This window comes from Pipra filicauda, unplaced genomic scaffold (assembly GCF_003945595.2).
Source record: "Pipra filicauda isolate LSUMZ 115617 unplaced genomic scaffold, ASM394559v2 scaffold274_size1021923_pilon, whole genome shotgun sequence".
Lineage (NCBI taxonomy): Eukaryota > Metazoa > Chordata > Aves > Passeriformes > Pipridae > Pipra > Pipra filicauda.
The window spans coordinates 887442-911042 of record NW_024104392.1 but is presented as its reverse complement, the minus strand read 5'-3'; the positions used below and the strand labels follow the sequence as shown (position 1 = coordinate 911042).

Genomic DNA, 23601 nt, shown 5'->3' with positions numbered 1-23601 from the left:
AGTGCCATGGACTGAGTTGTCAAATAGTTTAAGCTGTAATGGTTCCTGAACTTAGGTAAAATATTAAAGTGTTCCTGGCACTTTGCATTAAAGTAAAAGAAGAAATAAAGTGCTGAAATATAAGATTTCATTTTGGCATGTCTTTCTGGAATTTGCCAGGCAAAGGAAGGGGACCTCACAGTTATCAACAGCCTTCTGGATGATCCCAACTTAACATCAAAGAAGTTCAAAGATTGGAAACTAAAGAACTATGAGTTTTTCCTGGACATTTGTGAGTACAGTGGTGCTGGGAAATCCCAAAATGGAGCCTCTGAACTGGGAAGCTCAGCCCCAATGCTGACACACACACACTCCTTCATCGAGACCCACGTGTGACAGGACTCAGCCTGAGTAGCTGCTGGGTGCCCTGCAAATCGAGTCAAACACTGGCATATTTATTGATAACACACTCAGCAGTACTGTAAATACTGGGGTAATAGTGCCACAGGATGCCTCCTACATTGCATGAGAAGACAATAATATTTTAAATGGATTTTTTTTGTTTGCTGTTATCAACCAATGTCCGTATCAAGCTCTGCATTAGGAAGAAGTGGTGCAGAAGTGTAACTGAATATAAATACCAGTATATTTAAAGTACTGTACTAAAATTAAGCTTATAGTATGAGCTCCTACAATCATTTTATATATTTAGATATATATAAACACATATCTATGTATATAAAATGTAACATGATAGTTGACATTTCCTTTTAAAATGCCCTAAAGTTCACATTTTCACACACTGTTCCTTGAGGAAAAAAAAAATATGAAAATGAAGGCATAAATCCATTGGCCGCTCTCAGAGATGACCATTTATTTTTGCAACATTTCCAGGTAGTGACCATCTTTGCAAATAAAAGGACAGAGTTAGCAAAATGTAAACTCAATCCCTATAGTGTGCCTTAAAATGTACACTGTACATCTAACAAATAGACCCCAGTCTGGCCCTATGGGCACTCTGTACATGCCATTAGATACTGTGTTTTTAACATGCTGTGCCTGCCTTTCCAACGAGGGAACAGGAGCAAGCAGGTGAGGCACAGAGGTAGAACAATGTTGGTTGTTCACTAATGCTGCAACTTCAACTGGTTTTAATAGAATTTGAAGTATTTCATGGTGAAAGAAAAAAACCATCTGCGCTGAGTAAGGTACCTACTGCAGGTTTTCATCCTTTCTTCACTGTGAATTTAAGTGACACATGACTGTGAGTCACAAAATTCAAAAGGAGAATGAGAAGGAAGTTTAAAAAACTCCTGAGCTAATCAATTACATTCTGTGACATCTATAGCTGAGTAAATTATTCAAAGTTATATAATGTCTGGCAATAATTTTTAACTGGTAGCAGTACTTTTAGCACGTGGGTGAAGCGATTCAAAGCATCATTTGAAAATCAATCTGTATGGATTGGTTTGGGAAGACACACAAGTCACACGGGGTATTTCACTTCCTTGCCTGGGTGAAGAATGGTTTCTAAGAATCAGATTTTGGAGAAAATACTTGTATTCTTGGGGGGGGGGGAGAAGATTGTTCTGAATGCTAGTGAACATGAAGTTCAAACACAGTCACAGTTTTCTTTTACTCTGCTTACCAGAATATTTCTGAAAGGCAGAAGGAAGGGGATGTGACTAAAACTGATGTCATTTCACTGAAACACAGACATTCACTGAGAATTTTTTCACAAGATAAACATAGTTGTCTCCCATACGTCAAGGTGTATAAAATCCATGCCATTCAATATAATACTGAACTTAGTTTAAAATGTTATCTCAGTGAGGTCCCAATATCCAGGGAGAGATTTAATTTTTCCCAAATCCAGAACCAGGTGAAGGTGTCCTGTGTGCTTAGCTCTGTCTCCACAGAGTAGCTGGGGGGCCTGACCTTGGCTGGCCACCTGCCCTCACTCCCCCTCCTCAACAGGGCAGGGGGAGAAAATGTCATGGAAAAGCTCCTGGGTTGAGATAAAGACAAGGAGATCACCTATTAATGGTTATCATGGGCAAAACAACCCTGACTTGGGAAAAAATTCATTTTCTGGCAATTTAAAATAGAGTTGCATAGTGAGAAAAAAAAAAAAAAGACAAATTAAAAACACCTTTCCCTTGCCTCCTCCCTTCTTTCCACGTTCAATTTCATCCCTTCATTCCCAGCAAGCAACAGTGTAAATTATAGAATCTATTTAGAAAGCAATTCATACTTACATGCAAGCACTGATGGATGCTCACAGAATTAGTTAAATAGATGGAACTTTCAATATTCCTAAAGAAATTTAAATTTGCCTTTTGTTTCAAACCCAAAAGATGGTTTGTGCTTTCATAATAAAAAGATCTATATTATTTTAAAATAGCTTTCCACTGTATTGTCACTCAAGAGAGAAATTACAATTGTCCACTGAGCCTATTCAGTGAAGTCTCAGTAAACAGGGAAATAAGGTATTTCTCTTCTAAAATGCTACTTATACATGCAGCTGAAAATGATATACATAATTTGGAAGATATATTTCTCAGAACTAACACAAATAGGAAGGAAAGTAGATGAACTCAATTTTAAGTTAAAATAGATTTCTGAAGTACGAGTAGAAGAGAGAAATAGTTGCGAATTCATACTTTTGCTCAGCTTATCTTTCAAATCTTGCAGTGTCACGAGATGATTGTTCTGAAATTCTCAGAATCGTGAGTCTGCCTTTTGCTCCTGGAGAGCAGCTCTCAGCAAACGTGATTTGCACTGAACAGGCCAGATGAATTATCCAGGACATTCATAAGGTGAAATGAGATACACTGGAGAAATTTCCTGTAACGGGCTTAAGATTAACTGGGAGAAAAGTTTGAAAGATTTATCTGGCGTTGCTTGTGCCTTAGAGCAAGCAAAATCTAATTGCTAAATTAAGCAATACAAAGACTTTATTCTTTCCCAAATGTCAGCTGGCTTTTGGGAGTCATTTCAGAAGAACTTGTCATGCTTCTTGCATATGAACTCAGCTCCGACCTGCAGCCCTGCCCTCCCCACCACGAGTTTCTTCCTCCTGGCTGTAGGTACCAATCTGGCTGTACTGCAGAAAGTAATGTCCAAAGTCACGGTAGCACAGTTATCCAGGATCTCACCACCTTTGAAATCACTGGAAAGCAAAGTGCAATACAGACACTGCACTTAAAAACCCATGCACCAAATCCTGCTTCTGTATTAAAATATGTTAAATTGTCCTAGACCAACAGGTACTTAAACACACTGTACAAAGCAGCTGGAATTGGTGTGGTAGTTTGGATCCCATGTTTTTCAATAAGAAAAAAACAAGTCTTGGCTGTTGAGCTCATCAAGGGAAATAAACAGTCCCAGTACAATACATTTATTAATTTACAAGATTTCGTGCCTGAATGGTCAGGTAAAACTTGGTTCTTAACATGCACAGCTACACAAAGAGACTATTTGGATGTGTTTTATTGATCTGGATCTTATTAAAGTTAGTGTCTTCATTGAGAATTCTTGCAGGTAAAATGTCTCAGCCCACAGACTCTCCTGAGACTCCATAAGCTGAGTCTTTTTGTAACTGGCTATTTTTCATTACAACTGATTTAATGTTCCCCCGGAGCTACTGATTCCTCTCTTGTTTTAATACTGTTCTATATTCAAGTGATATCTCAGATCTCTGAAAGTATCTTGGTAGCTCTTTCTCAGCGTCACTTCCTGAGAAAACTGAGACATTTTTCTTGGTTTCAATAATTTAAGTGAAAATTTCCCTGAGCTTGCTCTAATTGATATGAACAAGAACCAACGGAGGAGCAGCAGTTTCTCACCAGTCTGTATATTCAGCTCCAGGCTGCTGCCTTTTAAGCTGGAAATTGTGGTGCTCCACTGGCTTTTTCCAAGGAAGATGAAAGGAGTGTTGCAGAGCATTGCTCTGTGTACATGGCCCTTAATTCTGTTCTTACTCTTCAGCAGCCACAGCCCTTCGGGCCAGAACACTCCCTCTGGTCCAAGGTCTTGTGAAGGACAGGGCAGGGACCTTGGAGGGAGTTACTTTACTGGGAAGGGCTCAGCCTCCTCAAAAATTGTGGAATTCCGCAGCTGACCTTTAAAAGGCTTCGCTTTAAATGTCAATGGGACTTCTGGGAGAAAAATGAAGAATCTGGTAGGAATTGTTTAACTTAGCACAAATCTGAGGAGAATGAAGAAAATTCTTATATTTGTCTCAACAAAACCAGCCCCATGTGCCACAGCTGGCAGCTGCCCCCAAACCAGAACACAAAGAGATCCTGACTCTGAATCTGGATCCAGTCCTGGGGAGATTCCTTAAGGAAGAGAGCACAGGCCTGTCTGATTTACTGGGCTTCAGCCTGAACACCCCATTTATGGGACACCCAGAGTCCTGTAGGGAAATTTTAGAGAAATAAGTGGTGACTTGATCTCATAAAGGATTTTAATTTCTCCTTAGTTTTCACAGAAGGGAAATGATGCATTTCCAGGGAAGACAGAAGGGCACAGGTTTTCCATGGTAGATTTTCCACGTACCACACGCCTTAGGCCACTGAGCTAAAATCTCATTAGAGACAACACAGCGTCTTCCCTGCTGCCAAATGATGTTTATTTACCACTAGGACAAAATGGGTAATAGCAGAAAAAACTGAAGAAGCAATATTAGCCCATTAATTTATATTCAGTAATAAAAAGCTCTTTTTCTTCTGGAATGTTTCCCTCATTAAAACTAAGGCTCAGGGTAGGTTTTCCAGGCAAAATGCTGTGAGGAAAGGTCCCCCATGTCCCATCCCAGAGGAATTCACATTGTGTGGCTGAGGCTCTCAGTGGGTTAAGTGGGCACAGATCTGAGAATCACATCTGAAAATCACCCCTGAGCTCTATCAGCTGATGTATGGAAAACACATGGCTATTTAAACCAAAACTAGTAAGTTGTATTCTCTTAGTTGATGTTTATAATTATTTTCTTTACTCCCATTACATACAAGCATAATAATGTGTTTCTCATCAGGTCCACTCGCTAATATGTAGGCAGGGGACTCTCTACTCTTAATATAACTAATTGACAAAGAAACAGGTTTTTAAAGCTTAGTTTCTGCATTTTACGGGTTATACCACACTTGCACATTCAGGAGGAGGATTAGAGATAATATTGTTTAAGCTTTTATCAGGTTTTGAGATAGGTGATATACTGCTGGGAGCTACTCTTAATTTATATAATTTATATAATTCAGACAGATACTGCCTTCAGGAAAAGAACCATATTCACTTTTAATGCAGGCCAGGCAGGTCTATCTTTATTTTCATCGAGCACACACGTGTGTTAGAAGTGACTTTATGCATTAATGCCACTGTATGAGCAGTATTTGAAAGGAAGCAATGTTGTATAAATGACAAAATACGTTGACAACCTGCTGTTTGAGCAGCTAAGCCCTCTAGCTTCTGTCCTCACATTTCTAGAATATTGTTCATCCTCAGGCGTTGGTGAGGGTATCAATACAGACCTTTTTACTGACAGTAAGTGCATCTGTCCGAATGCTGCAGATTAACTAAGGATGTCCCATTAAACATATTAACTACTGCATTTTTTCACTAGCAACCACGAAGAAAATACGTCTTAACAAACCGTGTTCACTGGCCAAAACACCAGTAAGACCCTGTTACCAGTTAAGACTTCTGTTTTACTGAGAAACAAGGACTTCAGCTTAAAAATCTGATGAGAAAACAGGATATAAGAGAAATGCACTAGTACTAATAAACTTTTTACATTTGACACATACTGTATTACAAAGACAATATCCTTGTAAGACCATTAATTGCTGGGCCATAGGTGACTTCTGTCTAGGTTACTAACTAGCTAATAAACCTTGTATAGAGCCTTTTTTAGATAACGCTTCCATGTATGAAAATATATGACACCCTTGTACTATGGCTTGCACTTTACTTGCATTAAACTGTGAAGTAGGCTGTAGTAATGTCTTTGTATGTTCAGGGGTTGAAATGCCAAAGCACTGGAGTATCGTACTGCTGGTGTTCAACCTGTCCCACGTGTGTTCTGCAAACCCCACGAACTCAAACCTTTAGCAAATAACGCTCTGGGGTCTCCATGGTCTTTGTTTCTTTGTAAATAGAAACATTCTTACTGTTTCTGTAGCAATAGGAGGTTATAAACCAAACTTTCACTAGGACTGTTTTCAATAACAAAAAATAATAAAAAAAAAAGAATAAAAAAAAAAGAATAAATCTATAGCGCCTTGTATAAAAATCATGGAGACTCCATGACCTGTGGGCATTTTTGTTTACAAGCAGTATGTATATATGTATTAGAGGCAGAACTGTTATTTATCACAAAGTTATGTTGTGGATGACTCTTTCTTAAATAAAAATATGTTCTCTGTCATTAAGAAAAATTAAGTATTTTAGAGCCATCTTGAGATGTTTGAAGTGTCAAGCTTCAAATACGAGCAATCTTCCATGTTTCAGCCTTGTTTTTCTAATCAGAACTGAGAGGTAATGGCAAACCCCCTGTCCTTGCCAGGGAAAACGTCAGAGTTGTAAGTTTTTGAGCATTCTGCAACTTTTCTATAATGCCCACCTTGCTTAAGCGCTTTTCTGAGCAGATACTCCACAGTAAATCCTCAGCTCACAGATGCTACAGAGACAAAATTAACTGCTTAGACTAATACAGGTCAAACAAGGTTTCAACCCCTGGATAATACAGTATTTCTTCAGTTTCCCAACAGTATTTTTAATTTTATACTTGTCTATGTTGAGAGATGACCCAATAGTTTCTATAGGCAACGAAAATTAGGTTTCTTTTCTTCCCTCTTTCCAGGTGGGTTCTGTGTGAATTACTGTAACCGGCTGCGTTTTTTCTATCACAGATTATTAACTTGTTAACTTTTTGTGTGTCTACAATGAAAATTTATGAATGGAAAACTTCACTGTGTGTTGCTCACTGGGCATATACCTCATGGTACATTGCACAGACGTGTAAGTTGTAAGTTGCACTGCAACATTAAAAAAAAAAGGAACATATTGCTCTTTTTTCAAAGATATTAACTTATTTAAGAGATATAGTCTGTACATTATTAAAAAAGAAAAGGAAAAAAAAAACATTTATTCTTCCTAAATTCAAACAAAGCTTTTGTTTTGGGAGGGTTAAAAAAAAAAAAAAAAAAGTTGTAAACTTCAGTTGTAAATTTGGACTTCAATAAACGAATTATCTGCACTTAGATTGCGTGTTTAAGGATGTTTGTGGGGGTTTATATGTGATCCCGGCTGACGGAGATCCCGCCAGGGCTGAGAGAGATCCCTGCCCGCTCTGAGGTTGATCCCTGTCCTCCTGAGGGCCATCCCGGCTGAGGGCGATCCCTGTTCCCCTCAGGGCGATCCTTGTTTCCCTGAGGGCGATCCCGCCTGAGGGCGATCCCTGTCCCCCTGAGAGCGATCCCGACTGAGGGCGATCCCTGTTCCCCTCAGGGCGATCCTGGCTGAGAGCGATCCCTGTTCCCCTGAGGGTGACCCTGGCTAAAGGCGATCCCTGTTCCCCTCAGGGCGATCATGGCTGAGAGCGATCCCTGTTGCCGTGAGGGTGACCCTGGCTGAAGGTGATCCCTGTCTGCCTGAGGGCGACCCCGGCTGAGGGCGATCCCTGTCGCCCCGAAGGCGATCCTCTGACCCCGGCCGAGGGCGATCCCCGTCCCCCTGAGGGCGCTCCCGCCCCGCCTGCCCGCGATCCCGCCCCGCTCCCCGAGCCCCGCCCGGCGCGGCCCTTCCCGCCCGCCGTACGCGGCGCTGCCCAACATGGCGGCCAAGGTGAGTGTCCCGCCGCCCTCAGCCCGCTCTGCTCCCGCGGCCCCGCCGGCCCCGCTCCCCTCAGGGGCTCCCGGGCTCGGGGCAGCCGGGAACGCTCCGCGGGGCCGCTCAGAACCGCCCGGCCCCGCCGGTGCGGCCGGGAAGGAGCCCCGGGTGCCTCGGAACGCGGGGTCAGGTGAAGGAGTTGGGCAGTGACAGGGCTCTGTAGGTGGAAGGAGCTGGTTCAAGAGGGTGGTTAAATTGTGCAGCAGGGAATAAAATAAGTATTTCTCTCCCGGTTGTTCTCCGTCTACTTGCAGCTCCTGAAACACTTGCAGCTCCTTGCCGGAGAGATGAGTATCGGGGCGATAGTTCGGTAGTAACGTTATGGAGTGTTGGTGGTGCTGTGCATCACTGAAACAAGGCTACGAAATCGCGCTGTTACAAACTATCAGGGGCGCGAGTTTCTCAAATACCTTTAGTTGTAAAGATAATGCAGTGTCTTTAAACAGAGAAAAACGCGCATGCAAGGACCTAGGCTTTTACTCGAGTGTTTAGACAGGTTTTGCAGTGCTCATAGTTAAATTGATGAATAGGTTGTTCTCACGTGGATCTTCATATTTACTTTTTAAGAGTATTTAAAATGTGTTTATATCCGCAAAGAAAAGGTTGACACAAGTGAGGACAGCCAGAGAAATGAAAATGAAGCACTTTACCTTAGTGTATTATGGGAAAAGGACCTGTTTTGGCTTTGCTGTTTGCCTGGGTGATCTTGTACTGTTGTAGATCAGTACATAAATCTGAATGTTTCAGTACCTTTAGTGAGGTGACCTAACTTTATGTATGTTTTTTATTATTTACTATAAAAAATTAATAGGACTTCATTCTATGGGTCCCCATGTGGCACACAAAAATTAAAACCAAATCCCTGGGGTGTCAGTGAGTTGAGTTGAAGGAGGATGCTCTGCCGCCCTTGTGTGTGGTTTTCTCGTAGTTGTCATTAGAGATTTATAAGTACAAACCCAAATTAGGATACTGGACTTGGCATAGAAGCTTCTGGCAATCCTCATGTCTCTTGTAACTGCTGGGAAAAATAAAGCAAAAATATGTGAGACCTTTCTGTGATCTACCTCAAGACATCTGAGTGGTAGGAGAAAGCCATAAACCCATGATATTATTCTTTAATTAATATTTCCATGGAAAATATGAGGTACCCGTTAAGTGTTAATCTTTCTTTAATCTGGCTAGTAGGTTCCAATTTGTGATAGAGAACTTGTGTCTTTTTGGATATAAATGCATCAGATTTTTGCATATACTCCACTCTTTGATTACCTTGATTGTTTTGAGGCAGTTCCTGCCTTCAGGACAAGTTTCCTGACTGCTGCTCCAGTTCTTGAAGCAAGCACACAGAATTTACAGTTTCAGTGAGAAAAGATTAGCATAAATTAAATATATGGATTTCTTATGGTTGAGTTTGTAGTCTGCATCTTTTGAGTGGAAGATAGTGAATTCTTTGTAGTGATGCAGCTTTTAAACTTCTTTTTGAATAGAATCTGTATTTTTGATACTTGATAAGATTCCAGCACTTTGAAGCAGATTGTTTGAAATGCAAAGGCTTAAAGCCAAAGTTATCCAGGTACATTTGACAGTTTTATTATTCTATTTTGATTAGTTTTACTCTGGTTCTACTGTTAAGAGGCGTAGCTGTAACAATTTCCTGCTGGGAGAGCCTGTAATACATTTCTTCAGCAAATAATTGCAGTTCAGTCTTATCATCAAAAATAACACCATGTCTGTTTTTCTTTGGTGTGCTTTTCATGCCTGGGGAAAATAAACCTGCTGGTTCTAAGTGTTGCAGTGGCAGGAGCATGGCAGTGGTGATACAGAGAATATTTGAACTCTTGTCATTGACCTTCCCTCCCTCCAGAACATTCAGGCTGGTAATTCTTAGTGCCTGTAATTCTGGTGGTGGTTGGGTCTGTGTCCAGACAGAATCCAGAGACATCAGCTGGGCTCGTGGCTGTTGTAGCTGCAGCTGTTTCCTGAATTCATGAAAAGGAAGATTTTTGATTTCTTTAGCTAAACAGTATATGAATTTTCTTGTTTCATTCATAGGGCCTTCTAAGTAATTTTTAATAAAATAATTTTAATAAATGGATACTGCAAACAACTTAAATAATCGAGGTCTTTTTAATGCATCCCATCATTAGGTAAGGAACAGGATAAACAAATACAATTTCTTCATGCTTTCTCACTTTTAAATTTAGTTTTTCTTCTTGTAGCTCCAGAAAATTGATGTTGTCCTGGTGGCATTTTGTACTGAAATAAGCAATCTGAATTATGATAGGTTTTAGACAGTTTTTTTCAATAAATCTTCAAAAATACAGACTTATAATGATGGACATCCCTTCCTACATTCTTTACAGAGACTCTTCTGTAGCTCAGACTGTGGCATTTTGCTCCAAGGAACACTGTCAGAAAGACAGTTTTTGTGTTAATTGGGACTTATTTTGATTATCTCCCTCCTCTCTCACCTGTTCTCTGTTGGGTGCTGGGAGAGTTGCCTTGAGGTACCTCTGTGCTGAATGGATTAGGACTTAACTTTCCTTAAGGGGTGATGGAAGCATCAGCTTGGCTTTGAACACAGAATTCTTCCTGGTATTTTAGACAGAACTGTTGTCAGTGGTCTCCAACTTTTTCTTTACCACTGTAATTTGAGAAAATCATTGTATAAGTCAGAAGAGGTTCCTAAAAGGCATAAGGTTTATAAAAGGTTTTAAAAGTGCCTTGTTTAATCCAATATTTGATCAAGCCCAAGGGGAATGTTTATCTCTGCATTAAGACTTCCTTTTTTCCTCTGTCTGTCCCAGGTGGCAAAGCTGGCAGCTGTTTCTTCTGGGCTGCCTTTTATATGTATTACTGTCTATGCAGCAACAGAAAAGGGATCAAAAAGTCAGCTGGTGAAGCCAGATCAGGTACAGATCTTACTGTTTGTTCGTCTTTAAACAATGCTGGAAAAACCTGCAGAATGCCAGCTCTTTCCACTGGATTCTGTTACCCAGTAAATCAAACACACAGCAAAGAAACACGTGATAATAAAGTAACTGACCACTACAGCTCAAATCATAGAATCATATCATAGAATCAACCAGGTTGGAAAGGACCTCTGAGATCATCAAGTGTTTGTTAAAAAAAACCCTCAGGTATGTTTATTTTGGTACACAGTTTAAAAATATACTAATGCATTAAATATCAGGGATCGTTAAAGCCACTTTTTTAAACCATATCTAGGTGTGCATTATTATTTTCAGGGGAGATGGGAACCAAACCACCACATTATATATTTAATTTGACAGTGCAAACAAATGAGAAACTGTTTAGACCAAGAATTCACTGGGTTAAACAGCAACAACAACAACAATAAAACATGAAGTGTTGCAATACTAAATTAGTGAAGTTTTATCTCATTTTCTTTGTTACAATATATCCAGGCTGACGCCAGAAAAGTCTTTTTCTATTGTGTAGTTTCTAGCAATACACACATCCATCTTCCAACTGTTCTTGCTCATGCCTTTGCTGAACAAAAGATCTTTTGTCATGCTCAGTAGTTGTGTTTCTTAGATCCTATACAACAGTTTCAATTTTAATTTCTAAAGAATGACGTGAGGTCACCCTTGTGCGGAGTCAGTTTGTAACTCAAAGTTCGTACTCCCGGGCGGGGGCTTTCTTTGCTGTAATGGGAACACTGAGGGTTTGCAGGGTTTGCAGTTCCTCTTCAGTGTCCCCAGTATGAGAATACAGAACAATCTCCTCCTTTTGCAGCTCCCAATTTACAGTGCACCCCCTGTGACATCGAGGTACGTCGAGGAGCAGCCGGGGCAGCTGCAGAGACGCCTCTCGACGGTGCGACAGACAACCGGCCGCTACCTGGGCTGGTGCCAGGTCAGAAACACCCACAGCTCCCTGCACTGCTGACAGCACTGCCCACACCACTGAAAAACAGCTCTGTTCACCCTGCAGGGTTCTCTGCAGTGCCTTGTCTTAGCATACACTGATGATTTAGGATGGGAAAACAAACCATTTTTCTACGGCGGGAGTAGGTCAATTCTTGGCAGAACTTGGTAGCATTTGGGAGTCTGGAATTCCAGTCCGTGGAGTGAGCTGCTTCCAAAGGGCAGGTTAAAAGACCTGATTTAGGTACTTAGGGAGGACAAACTGCATCCCATGTACCTGTTAAAATAGGCTGTCACTAACTAGTCATCCAACCTCCCTGCATGTTCTAGGTGTAGAACTGGGATACCTGTCACTGTTCTCTTACCTGCTGGTAAACAACACCTTTACCCTGGCTTTTGTGAATAGATTTTCTGCTTGTATTTTGCTCTTCCAAATTTGAAAAAGGCAAAAAAAAAGTCTTCCTCTATTTTCTTGAAATCGTGATTCCACTGGTCTGTGAAAATCTTGTCAGTGACTGCATGGCTGAAATGATCTGGTTATAAATCTGTATCAGCCTTCTACATGCCCTTAATCATTGAGTGAGAGTTCCTGACATTGAGTAGCAGTGACCTCTGGTGGTACAAATTCCCTGTTGCTTTTACAAACTAAAAGGCAAAGTCAGTTTTCCTGGGAAAGTCTCTTTAGGGAAGAGAAGACTGTATTTTATAATTGAGTTTTCTTAGCTTATGCAGTCAGTGTCCAGGTGTTTTCCTACTCTACAGTTTTGTTCCTGAGATGTCAATTTTGAAAGTGAGCTTATATTAAAGAGCTTTTTTTTTTCTTAATTGTCACTGGAAGTTTTATAAGTATAAATATGTTTGTCACAAAGGGGGTAGATCTCTGCAGAGCCTCTGTAGAAGGTCACTGAACTGTTTTTGTTTTTTTTAAAGTTACACAAGATTTCTTTGTCTCATTGTGCTAAGCCATATGTAAACATCTACTTTTGCAGAGATTTTAATCTTTGTTTGGTTGTTTTTTTTAGACTGCTTATGTCTTTGTTAAAAATGGAATAACGGGTTCAATTCAATTTGGAAAAGGTAAGCAAGTCACATGTCTCTCCTTTCATCTATATTAACTCACAGTACAATCAAAACTTAGAACTAAGCTTTCCTTTTTCTTTATTAAAAAGTAACATTTTGCAAACCACAAAAAAAATTACTTATGGAGGAAAATTGTGAACTTTGCTGTGTTTTGAGGGCTGTGCTTCTGGTTCTGATAACACATCTGGAAAATGCACATTCTCATTCATTGAAAATATCCAGTCGTGGACTGTTTGCAGTTCTGGATATTCATAATTTTACTTCCATCTTTATTCCTTAAGTAGGAAAGGAAAGGATTTAAATCTAATTGCTGTATTTCTTTATTTTTTTTTTATTCTAAGATGCTTACATTTACCTGAAGAACCCCCCACCCGAATTTCTTCCCAAGGTCGGTGTAATTACGGTCTCAGGCTTGGCTGGAGTGGCCCTGGCAAGACAAGGTAGGAGTTTGCTTATTTTCATTATTGGTGTGACAAATGTGTAGCATGTAAGAGTTTCAATGGTTAGAAGACTTTTCTGAAACATTGCCAAAAGCCTGTGTAACTTGTATTAAAAGCCTCCTTCCTGGTAAATTGAAGGGACATTATTCAGTACTACTTTTAGAAGCTGGCTAAGAGCTCACAGAGCAGGATTAGCCAGATTAATGACACAGTTGTTCTTCTCATTTTTCACAATATTGGAAAGCCTAGTTCAGAATATCAGTATCTCCTTGCACATGTGTCTGTAGTAATAGTTGTGTTTAACTGCTGCAATTACTTAGCTTTACATTTCATTATTATTGTCTAATTATTCAAAATATTTGGCTTTATACAGGTTCTAGATTTAAGAAAATTGCTTATCCATTGGGACTTACCAGTGTAGGGTTTTCTGTGTGTTACCCAGCTCAGTCAGTGGTCATTGCTAAGGTAAGTTTACTTGTATTTGAATATTGAATTAACAGTGAATTTGGTCATAGCATTCCCATTTCATTTGAATTTAGCACTGTGGGATTGGGAGTCAGAATCCACATGCATCTTCATTAAAACATATAGTGCATCACAGGTGTTGATTGCATGGCTATAAAAATCAATAAAAGAACTGAATTTAAAAGTACAGTCTCTTGATTTTTAACCGTCATTTCTCAAGTAAACGAAGAATATTTTATCTGCTGAAATAAAAGTAAATAAAAAATAAAGCCCTGATGAACTTCACAGAGATGCAGTTTGAGATGCTGCACAATTACATCCCTTGTCAGAATTCCTTGTTTTCCAATTACTGTCATCTTGCCATTGTCTACCTGATTAGGGCTCAGCTCTTTATGTAGAAAAGCAGAACCTTATTTATTATTTTGTATGCAAGAATTGTTTGCACCTGGTCCTCTTCTACACAAAAAGTAAATTGAAAAGTCTTCCAGTGTTTCCCTGTTTAGAAAAGCACATACTGCTCCTTAAGAATTGTTTGTAGTTCCTTGAACTCGGGATTTATAGTTTCAGAATTTCACTTCTGTATTAAATTGATGAGACAGGAAAATTTAGTTAGTTGTGTTTGATTCTAGGACTTACCAATCTTTTAGTTAAATGGTGAGGCTTAGGTTTTGACAGAAAGATTTGTGAAACATTATCCTGAAATCTGATTGGGAAAAAACTGGGCCAGGGCATCTCCTGGGACTTTTTCCTTTTCTGTTTCTGTGTTTGATCATTTCCAACTTAGTGAGACAAGTTTGGATCCTTTCAAACTGGCATTCAGCCTATTGTGCCAACACTGTTGGCAACAAAACAATGTTGATTTCATTTGGAGTTGAATTTGAAGGTGAATTTAGCATGGGAAAGTTACCTGTGGATTTCTAATACCAATTTAAGCATTATTTGGGATTTGCTTGATGTAAGAGAAACAGGCAGTAGATCTTGAAAAGTAGATTATTCAAATGTCTTGGTGTGGGGCCAAACATGTTCTCATGCAGATGTGATGAATTGCATTTGAATGACCTGTGTATTTTTGTATTTTTAGAGCTGTTGTAAAATTGTTTTTCTAAAAAAACAGGTAACAGGGAAGAAGTTACTTTGTTGGAGTCGTCAGACCTATGAGGCTGTGAGGTCACTGTGGGCAGAAAAGGAACCTGTCACCAAGGTAGGACTTGTGAAGTGCTGGCAACTCGTACATTCAGAGGGAGAAAAAAGCTCTTTATATTGACCTATTGCATATGGAAAATTTATCCTGGGTTTTGACATTCTCTTCTCCAGGATAACCTTTTCTTACAGAGGGCACTTTCTGACCATGACATAACTTTTGTTCTCCTCTGAATTTTCTCTAGTTTCTCTGCTTCTTCTCTGTCTTTAGGAGATTTTGTGTGGTGTTTGTGGTTTTTAAGTGAAGTGGTCAAAATAGGTCATAGTAAACCAGCTGAGGCCTTGCCAACAGTGAGTAGAGGGGAATATTAACCCCCTGTAAATCACATCTGGAACTTGGGTTAGTGATCCCACAATTAAATGTGTTTCTTTCTGCAACCTGAAAGGGTTTTTTCTCAAGTGGAAACTTAAAAACCCTTGACAAAAGTAGCACTTCCCTGAGTAAAATTTCAGCTTTGCACATAATTTTTTTTTGCTCTTTTCAAAGAAAATGAAAGTTTCTCAGTTATATTAGCATTTAGAAGAATTTTGCTTTAAATTTACAGTGCTTATTGTTATGTAGCCCTCACCTTTTATTTCCTCTGAGGAGCCCAAATGGAATCCTGAGTTTTGAAAATGACATTCAGATAACTGGCATTAAACTGAGAGTGAAACAAGAATTGATGTGGTGCAGACAGTTTCTGTTAACTTCATCTTTTTTCCCTGAGTGAACCCTGTTCCCAAAACATATTATTTTTCATTACTAGGGTGTTACTATGATTTATCTTTCCTTCTTCTACTAACTAGGGGTAGTAAGTGTTCTGTAAAAACTCAGTGCTATTTCAGCCCTGTGTAAGGCTTGAGGTTCCTGGACTGTAAATGAACTTGTGAAGTACTTTGAGAGCCTCAGGTGAAAACACAGTATCAGACTTAAATATATACTCATGACAAATTCCTTTTCACGTGATAATAAAGTTGTTCTGTCTGATCTGGGGGGTTCTTCCACGCATTTCATTTTTTCCAGCTGGGTTCCTTGTGTGCAGCTGACTGGCTGAATATCACTGGATGATGTCATATCTGAAAACAATTTCATAAAAGAGAAGCTTCCAGGTTGAAAGTTTGATTTGATAATAATGCATTAAGCATATCCCCATGTGCTTTCTGTTATTAATGTTTGGTTCACAGCTGCAGCCAGAGTCAAAACCAATTACACAAGGAGATAAGAAGAAAGGAATTTCTAGTAACAAACCTGAGTCTGCTGTTGAGTCAAGATCATGGAACAGAACAAAATCTTCTCCAGTAGAGTCTTGGAGCAATAAAGATCCAGTGCCTTCATCAGGTGAATTAAATGTTTCAACTGTCATCTCAGGGCAACTTGCAAATCCAATTAGTTGATTTAATTTTGTAGTTACTCTTGCTCTAAAATGGAGCAGACTGTCACTGCATATTATTCTTGAGAGTATATTCTACACCCTCTCATTTTATACATATTTCAGAGCCTCAGGGAGGAGATAATTTTCTCACTGTGGACCCTGTCACAGTATCAGAATTTTTATATATTTGCTGTTCACTCAATAATGTCTGAGAACTGACATTAATGAAAACCAGCTTCTTTTGTAGGCCAAAATAAGGAATAATTCCAATGCAAAACACAGAGAAAGGTTTTAATTTGGATCATAATTAGAAGGTTGAAGTCTCAAATGGAGTTCTTGACTTATAACCTTTGCCAACAGTCCAGAGATGACACATAGTGGAATGAAAAAGAGGAATGTGTCATTGAGAAATGAAGCATTGGATTTTATTTTGCAGGTTTTCTGCAGGGGTTCTTTGTGCATCTCAAGTGGTTGAGATAATCAGCTAGATCATGTGACAGCCTATTTACCTACAAATATTTGATAGTCCAATTGGTTACAGAAAATAGTGGAATTGCCTATTAAAGGAGAACTAAATTTGTTTTAAAATACTGTTACCTTTGTAAGGGCAGTTTCTGAATTTTGTTACTGAAACTTGTTACTTCTCTTTATTGTGTTCTTTACCAGAGCTTTTTTTTCCCTGGAAAAGAAGCAGAATGTATTTGAATGGGGGTTTTAATATTTTTTTTTTCACATCTTTTTTTTGCACCTGTATTTTTTCTGATTTAGTTTGTGGAATGCTTTGATGCATTTTTACATTTGCTTCAGGCCAGACTGTCTTTAATGGTTTTGTGTATGTAGATCTCTTCTGTCTCTGCTTTCACAGGTGGAATTAGTTCATGTCCCTAATATAGCCAAAAATATCCATGCCCTAAATTAATCTGTGTTGTCAGAGATGTTTATTTTCTCTAGTCCAAATGGGGCAAAGCTTTCAGGAGAACACAGCACCCTTTGTTAAACCAGGGGATGTAGCTGGAAAAGAAGCAGCCCAGGAGCAGGAGGCACAGCCCTGGAAAACCTGCCTTAATATTCCCTTCAGTGCTGGAATTGCAGTGTCATCAAACCTGTCAGTCTGTGCCTTATCATTCAGGGCTCAGTGTTTTCAAAAACTTAGTTCAAGGCTTTTGGAAGTGATGAAGTGAAAGTAGTAAGAGTGTTTGTCTTCATCTGGAATTCTTACCATCTGGCAGCAGCTTCAGGGAAGATCCTGATTGGGCTGGTTTTGGGAGACAGCTCTGCTCCTGGGAGCAGTGGGGCAAGAAAGACTGGAGATATTTTCCATGCCTCAAACTTCCCTTCCTTTCCATGTGTAGGGCAAAGCATCACTATTTCTTCTCTCTCTCTAACACCACTTCCTGAACACAGCAGAGTGAGTGGGAGGAAGTCCTGCTCTCCATCCACTGCTGTATGCTCATAATTCCAACCCCTTTGCCTTGTCCAGAGTTTGAACTAGAACAGACAGATTTTGATCTTTTGCAAGTGTTTGATAATACAGAAATTCTCAAAATGTGTCATTAAGCTTTTTTCCCCTACAGCTCAAATACATGTCTATTTTTAATTATTTTTTTAACATCTCTAACAGGAACAGTGAAGACACCAAAATTTAAGCCTGATCCCAAACTTATGGACCACGGACAGGCCAGCCCAGAAGATGTGGATATGTACAGTACTAGAAGCTAAGCCAAGCCTGCTTACAAACTGCAAAATGTCACAGATAAGGGGGAGGGAAGAAGGGAAGGAATAATCCTTACAGTACATATTCTGTGAGGTATAATTTAATCAGACATTTTCCTATCTCAGTTTGCATTATTGACTTCCATGATTCTGTTTAGTGCATATTTTATTTCTGACTGAGAATTCACTCAGTGTCAGTGCCATTAGGGAGACACCAAGAAAATGAGGTTTGTCAGTGTCTTCTCCCAGTGAGGTTTCTCTGTGCCAAACTTGTTAATAAATGTCACTTCACAAAGGATATTTGGAAATGTAAACATATCTCTGCTTCAGCTCAGATGTTCATTGATCTGAAAGAGGAATGTGAGGGATGGGGTTTGCACAAAGGCTTCTTTGCCTTTTTTCTTTCAGCTCTGGAATGAAGTGCAACTTCTTACTGGTCTGAGTGCCCCTGAAAGCTTGTGGTTATATTGTATGAACAGCATTGTTTTTAATTCTTCTGTAAACTTTTTTTTATTGCAAAATAATTTGATGTTGTTTGCCTCTTTCACAAAGGTGAATGGAAACAGCTCCTTGTCCTGCTTCTGATGTTTTTAAGTGTCACTGAAGGTGGGAAAAACACACAACTGATCTCTAAACATCCTTTATAGACGTGAATCACTTTTCACCTGCTTCTAATACTTTGAAGAACTGTGTGTAAATTGCTCAATCCATAAAAGTGATACTGAGATTATATAAAATCCATTAGCAACTTTTAGGATGTTGGAAACCTGTAATTTCAAGGTATTAAGTGCTGACAGATATTAAAAATGCAGAAGTAAGAGACAGCCAACTTTTTCTCCCCAGAACTTTGTATGCAATACCCATTGACCTTGGGAGGATTTCTGTGATGTTCTTTTTCCATAAGAATTGGATTAGAAATTCGTTAAGTTTCCTTAATGATGAAACTATCAAACATTACATTTATCATTGTGTTTATTGCTCTAGTTCTGTTCATCCTCCATTTCTCTTCATTCTTTTTTCTGCCAATTCATGAAGTTATGGGCTTTGCTATAAAGTAGAGGTGGAAGCAAGAACAAACTATACAAGCAGATAGGCTAAAACCTGAAATGCTGCTTCATATGGATGTGTTCTCAACACTGGGATGTGAAGGGATGTTTGCTCCTGTTCTCCATGAGAAGAGATTTTACAACCTGATTCCTTCTTCCAAGGCTGCTGATGCCAAGGCAAATGACTGGTGACATACAGGGCAACAGAATTCCCAGTGTCCCTGTGGAACCAACAGGAGTTGTGAGGAGATGCTGCAAGGATGGAATGTGCACAAGGCACAAGTGGTGAATGAGCAAAAGAAGTACTAAAGCTTTTGTGATGGTTCAGAAACAGATAAGTATTGGTATTTTAAAATCCAAATTTCAGGCAGAGTGTCAGACTTTGTTACACAGGGTCCACTGGAAGGTGAAGTCAGTAAATGTGAAGTTTAAAGAAGAGGAATTCTATTAGTTCAACTTGCTTGGGACAGCTGACTTAGGATTTGATGTGTTTTGTTTCTTTAATCATCTCTTAAGGCCCAGGAATTCATGCAGCAATCAGAGGATATTAAATCAGTCTTCAGAGAGCTCCTGGACAAGACACATTTAGTGTTTCATCACAGAGAAAGGAGTAGAAAAATTAGATGGCTGGGCTTCATATACCATTTCCAGGGAAACAGGTGAAGACATAAGGCAGGAAGTGGAAATGGTGGAGAAATTATCATTTTCAAGTGCAAGACCAGATGGCAGAAATTGTATTGTGTCTCCCTGTGATCAGGTTCTGGTTAAAAAACATAAAGGAAAACCCATCTCCTCTACTCCTCGATTCTGTTAAATTCTAACTGCCCTTTGATGATGTGCTACCACAAGTCAGCTGGAAAGGTAAGGGGATGCAGATTTGGTTGGATTTTGTAGGAGTTTACTGTGGTGAGATTTTTCGGGATATAGTGAAAAACTATGACTAAGGGTAATAGTAATAATATAGCTAGGACTCCTGGGAGCAGGGAGAGAAGCCACCTTGGATAGCTGTTAGGGAACCAGCATGTCTGCCCTTTCCAGGCAAAGAGAAGTGCCAAAAGCTGCTTTGGGCCTTCCCAGACTTTGAGGGCATTTCCATTCCAGCCTTGTGACACTAATGCAGTGTCTGGTCTGCATGAGGTCCTTTGGCTCCTGGGTGGTTGGGCAGGCAAGACTCAAGTGTTCTGTGCAAACAGCTTGTGTTACACCCCCTGATTCTGCAAGTTGTTCATGCTGTGCATGGCCATGGTACACAAAGCTGTATTTCAGTCTCAAATTACTGCTCAGGACAAAACTGTAACAGACCTACACCTCAGAGTTAAATCAGCATTCCAAAGTTTTACAGACATCTTCTGGGACATAACCTAAACTTGTTCCTGCCCCCTGTGATGAATGAGCAGGATGAGGGATGCAGTCCTAGAGCCCACAGAATGGTGTGCCTGTGCTGAGTCATTTCTTGGTGGGTAAGAGCCGTGAGCCAGCAGGGGTTATTCCAGCCCGGGGTTTCCCAGGTGGCTGCCCCATCCCTGGAGGTGTCCAAGGCCAGGTTCTTTGGGGCCCTCAACAACCTGGTCTAGTGGAAGGTGTCCCTGCCCCTGGCAAGGGATGGAACAAGATGGTCTCTAAGGTCCCTTCCAACCCAAACCATCATTATCATCATGATAAAGATGATGTTAGTGTCACTTCTTAGTTTTCTCATCAGCTGAGATTTCTCCTTCTCATCCTTCTCTACAAGGCAGGGTAATTTTCTGGTTGTTTCATTTGTATCAACAGTTTTTGTTTAATATCCCTCCACAGCTGAAAAGCTGGGCTAAGATTAGAGGCTTGGGTTTTAGGACTGAAACACATCCAGCTGAAGAAAACTGTTCCCTCTGTGCAGCCAGAGAAAGTGGGACAAAAGTGTGGAAGGTTTTGTACTCTGTGTGGTGTGTTCTGTGCTTTCAGGTCAGACATCTGAGCCTCCAGGGTCTATATAATACTCTACAGGTGACTTGTTCCAGGTAACTGCAAGCAACTGTAGCCACATGTCTGTATTAGTAATTTCTAGTAAAGGTGCTATGCAATGGCTTTAAAAAAGCAAATTCAGATCTCCATGATGCCATGGCTTGTGAGTCTTCAGTGTAAACATGTGCCTGACTTGATCTCCTTAAGACTTCAGACCCAATAGGCAAATCTGTTACAATGAAAACTTAACCTAAGACGGGGGGAAAGTTGCATTGCGAGACATGGTTTTATTAATTTATAGTGAAACACTTTGAAATGTCTCTCAAATGTATCACTTAAAGTCTATTTCAAAATGCAATAATACAGTAACATAAAAGTAAGAACATATAGAGTAATTTTTATATATTTGTGAAAAATTCATTGTCTTAAAGAACTGGGTCATGTGTATTTTATAATACAGAAATAGCTTTAATGCATGTTTTTTTATTTATGATTGATTGTATTCGATATAGGGAGATTTGGAACTTGTTGATATTAATTTTTTATTTACATAAAACCGATTGTGATACTTTATTTTGTCATATCGCTGTGAAGCACCTGGAAATAAAGGGTGATAAGACACTTTTTAAAAATTAAGTTGAACTTCTGTCTGTTGTCTCATCTGTAGGACAAATTGTCAGTTCTTTTCCTCTTTAAGAATTAATTTGGTAAATGTAACTAAGTCACACCTGGGGACACAACTTCACCCCGAAGTACTGAAACATTCCTGGAAGAAACCACTGAAATAACAGACAGGACATATTAATGCTGAATGTCTTAAATTTTGAGAAGTGCTTCCATTTTCTTTCCTTGGTGATTTCTCCTAAAGAATTCCGTAGCCCAGGACTTGGAAAAACGAAGGCTTTTATCCATGCTGGAGGAATGGCTCTTACTGTTAAAGACTGAGGCAGATAAATGTACTTATCTCAATGTGGCTCTGTGCTAATCTTCCAGGTAAAGTCATTTGCCAGGCCAGTGGTGTAACCTGCAGTGTGAACTACTCAAAAGAAGACAAACTGTGTGAGTAAGGAACGTGGCTGTTTTAATGGCACATTGTCATTGTGATTCTTCAGTAACTTAGGAAAGAATTCCTGTGAAGGTATTTTAATGCAGCAGTGTAGTTACATTGTAGTGAAAGTTTGGAGTGTTTTTGAATCACACTGAAATACTGAAAATGTATTTTAAATCCAAAAAGAAAGTGGGGTCCTACAAAGCCTTTACTTTTTATAAAGGAGTATCAGTATGCACTAGATTGTGTATAGTTTTTATTTTAAATTGCAGGGATTCCACGAAGCAAAGCTCAGCCCTGTGCTGATGGTAAACTGCAGTCAAGAAGGGCTGTGATTGAACACATTGCAGAAATCAGCATTTTGTTTACCCTACCACAGCACTGCTGTGCTCTTCCTGTAGCCCAGAGCCAGAGTCCAAACCAGAGTGGGGTCCTGAGGCCCCTGTGGGGCAGAGTCCCACCACCCTTGTCCAGGGTGCAGTTCTTTGCCCTTTTGTGAACGGCTGTGGGAGATGGATTTTTGCTGCAACAACTGAAAGGAATTGCTTGTGTTTCCCTTGCTGTGAGCAGGGAGTAGGTCTGAACTGAGCCTGTGCTGGTTCTAAGTGTTGGGAACCCTTCCTGTGCTGTATCTGTAGCACTCCCAATACCAATATTTGAGGACTGTAGCTTGTGTTCTGTTTGCACCGCCCTCAGAACCCCTGCAGGAGTGGAGAGTGTTCTTGTTCAAGCCATCTTGAACCACATCTAAAATTAATTAAGAGTAAAGCTAATGAGCAGTTGACCATCTTTCACCATTAATTTTGGACAGTAATTTTACTTTAGTTATAGCTCTGTATTTGAGGAAGTGAGATCAGTCTAGATGTACTGTACCTAGTCTAGTCAGAGAATGCATAACTTGGCACTAGGTTCTGCTGTGTTCCAGAAACTCAGACAAGAGGAGGAAGTGGGTGTGCTGTGAAATAAAAAGCTCACAGCTGTGTAGGTCTGCTGGCACTGGGTTTATTTGTTGTTACCCAAGTGAGCACTAAAAAGAGAAACCTGATGGGCTCTGCAGCCCTTCTGTGGGACCATGTCCAAACCTGCTGTGATCATAAATGCCAAAGGTGTAACAAAGTCACGAGTTTGGGGTTTGTGATCTGCTTCATTAAAACATCTCACCCAAGTAAAAACTGCAAATTGCATTTCTGCATCTTTGAATGAAATCTCAAAGCCCCAGGTCAAGGTGTTTGTTCCTCACCCAGCCTGAAGCGCCGGCACTCAGCAGCTGTGAGCTGGAGCCAGAGCAGAATTCCCTGTGAGCCACAAGAACAAAGCATTTGTATGAACTGGTTCTTCACACTCCTGCCTTCATCTGAAGAAGGATCATGCAATTTCTTTTACTGAGGTCTGTGTAATTTCTCTGTTCCTGGGTGTTGGACAGCAATCTTCTGGCAGAGCTGAGAATCTCTTATCCCCTGCTGTAAAATTAAGTGCTGTTGGGCTTTCAACCAGAGCAGTATTCTTTAAAGAATTTTCTAGGCATTGATTTTCAGAGATCATTATTTATCCCCTGAAAGG

The 23601-nt window shown here is 39.9% G+C and overlaps 2 protein-coding genes across 4 annotated transcripts in view; both read left to right on the top strand.

Annotated features, from left to right (window-relative positions):
• The window catches only part of LOC113996437 (connector enhancer of kinase suppressor of ras 2-like), a 90469-nt gene extending 83228 nt beyond the window's left edge, over positions 1–7241 (top strand). For both annotated transcript variants that reach the window (XM_039382586.1, XM_039382585.1), the window contains exon 23: positions 160–7241. In XM_039382586.1, the coding sequence (XP_039238520.1) occupies positions 160–375 (216 nt within the window). In that variant the 3' untranslated portion in view covers positions 376–7241. The remainder of the gene's footprint in view (positions 1–159) is intronic.
• A 537-nt stretch (positions 7242–7778) lies between these two features.
• On the top strand, positions 7779–21629 carry APOOL (apolipoprotein O like). 2 transcript variants are annotated; one of them, XM_027737452.2, is made up of 9 exons: positions 7779–7824; positions 10674–10778; positions 11626–11745; positions 12779–12833; positions 13178–13276; positions 13650–13741; positions 14856–14942; positions 16106–16259; positions 17915–21629. In XM_027737452.2, the coding sequence occupies exons 1-9, from the start codon at positions 7813–7815 to the stop codon at positions 18010–18012; spliced, it is 822 nt and encodes a 273-aa protein (XP_027593253.1). In that variant the 5' UTR covers positions 7779–7812; the 3' UTR covers positions 18013–21629. The 2 variants fall into 2 exon arrangements, with proteins under 2 accessions (XP_027593253.1, XP_039238521.1); XM_039382587.1 differs by lacking the exon at positions 7779–7824 and adding an exon at positions 9339–9439.
• The last annotated feature ends 1972 nt before the right edge of the window (positions 21630–23601 follow it).

Excerpts from the sequence above, each read along its gene's own strand:
- APOOL (XM_039382587.1), top strand. The coding sequence starts at position 9,410 with ATGCAAAGGCTTAAAGCCAAAGTTATCCAG. Across the intron at positions 10,779-11,625 it reads AGCTGGTGAAGCCAGATCAG|CTCCCAATTTACAGTGCACC; the intron begins GTACAGATCTTA and ends CTCCTTTTGCAG. Across the intron at positions 13,742-14,855 it reads AGTCAGTGGTCATTGCTAAG|GTAACAGGGAAGAAGTTACT; the intron begins GTAAGTTTACTT and ends CTAAAAAAACAG.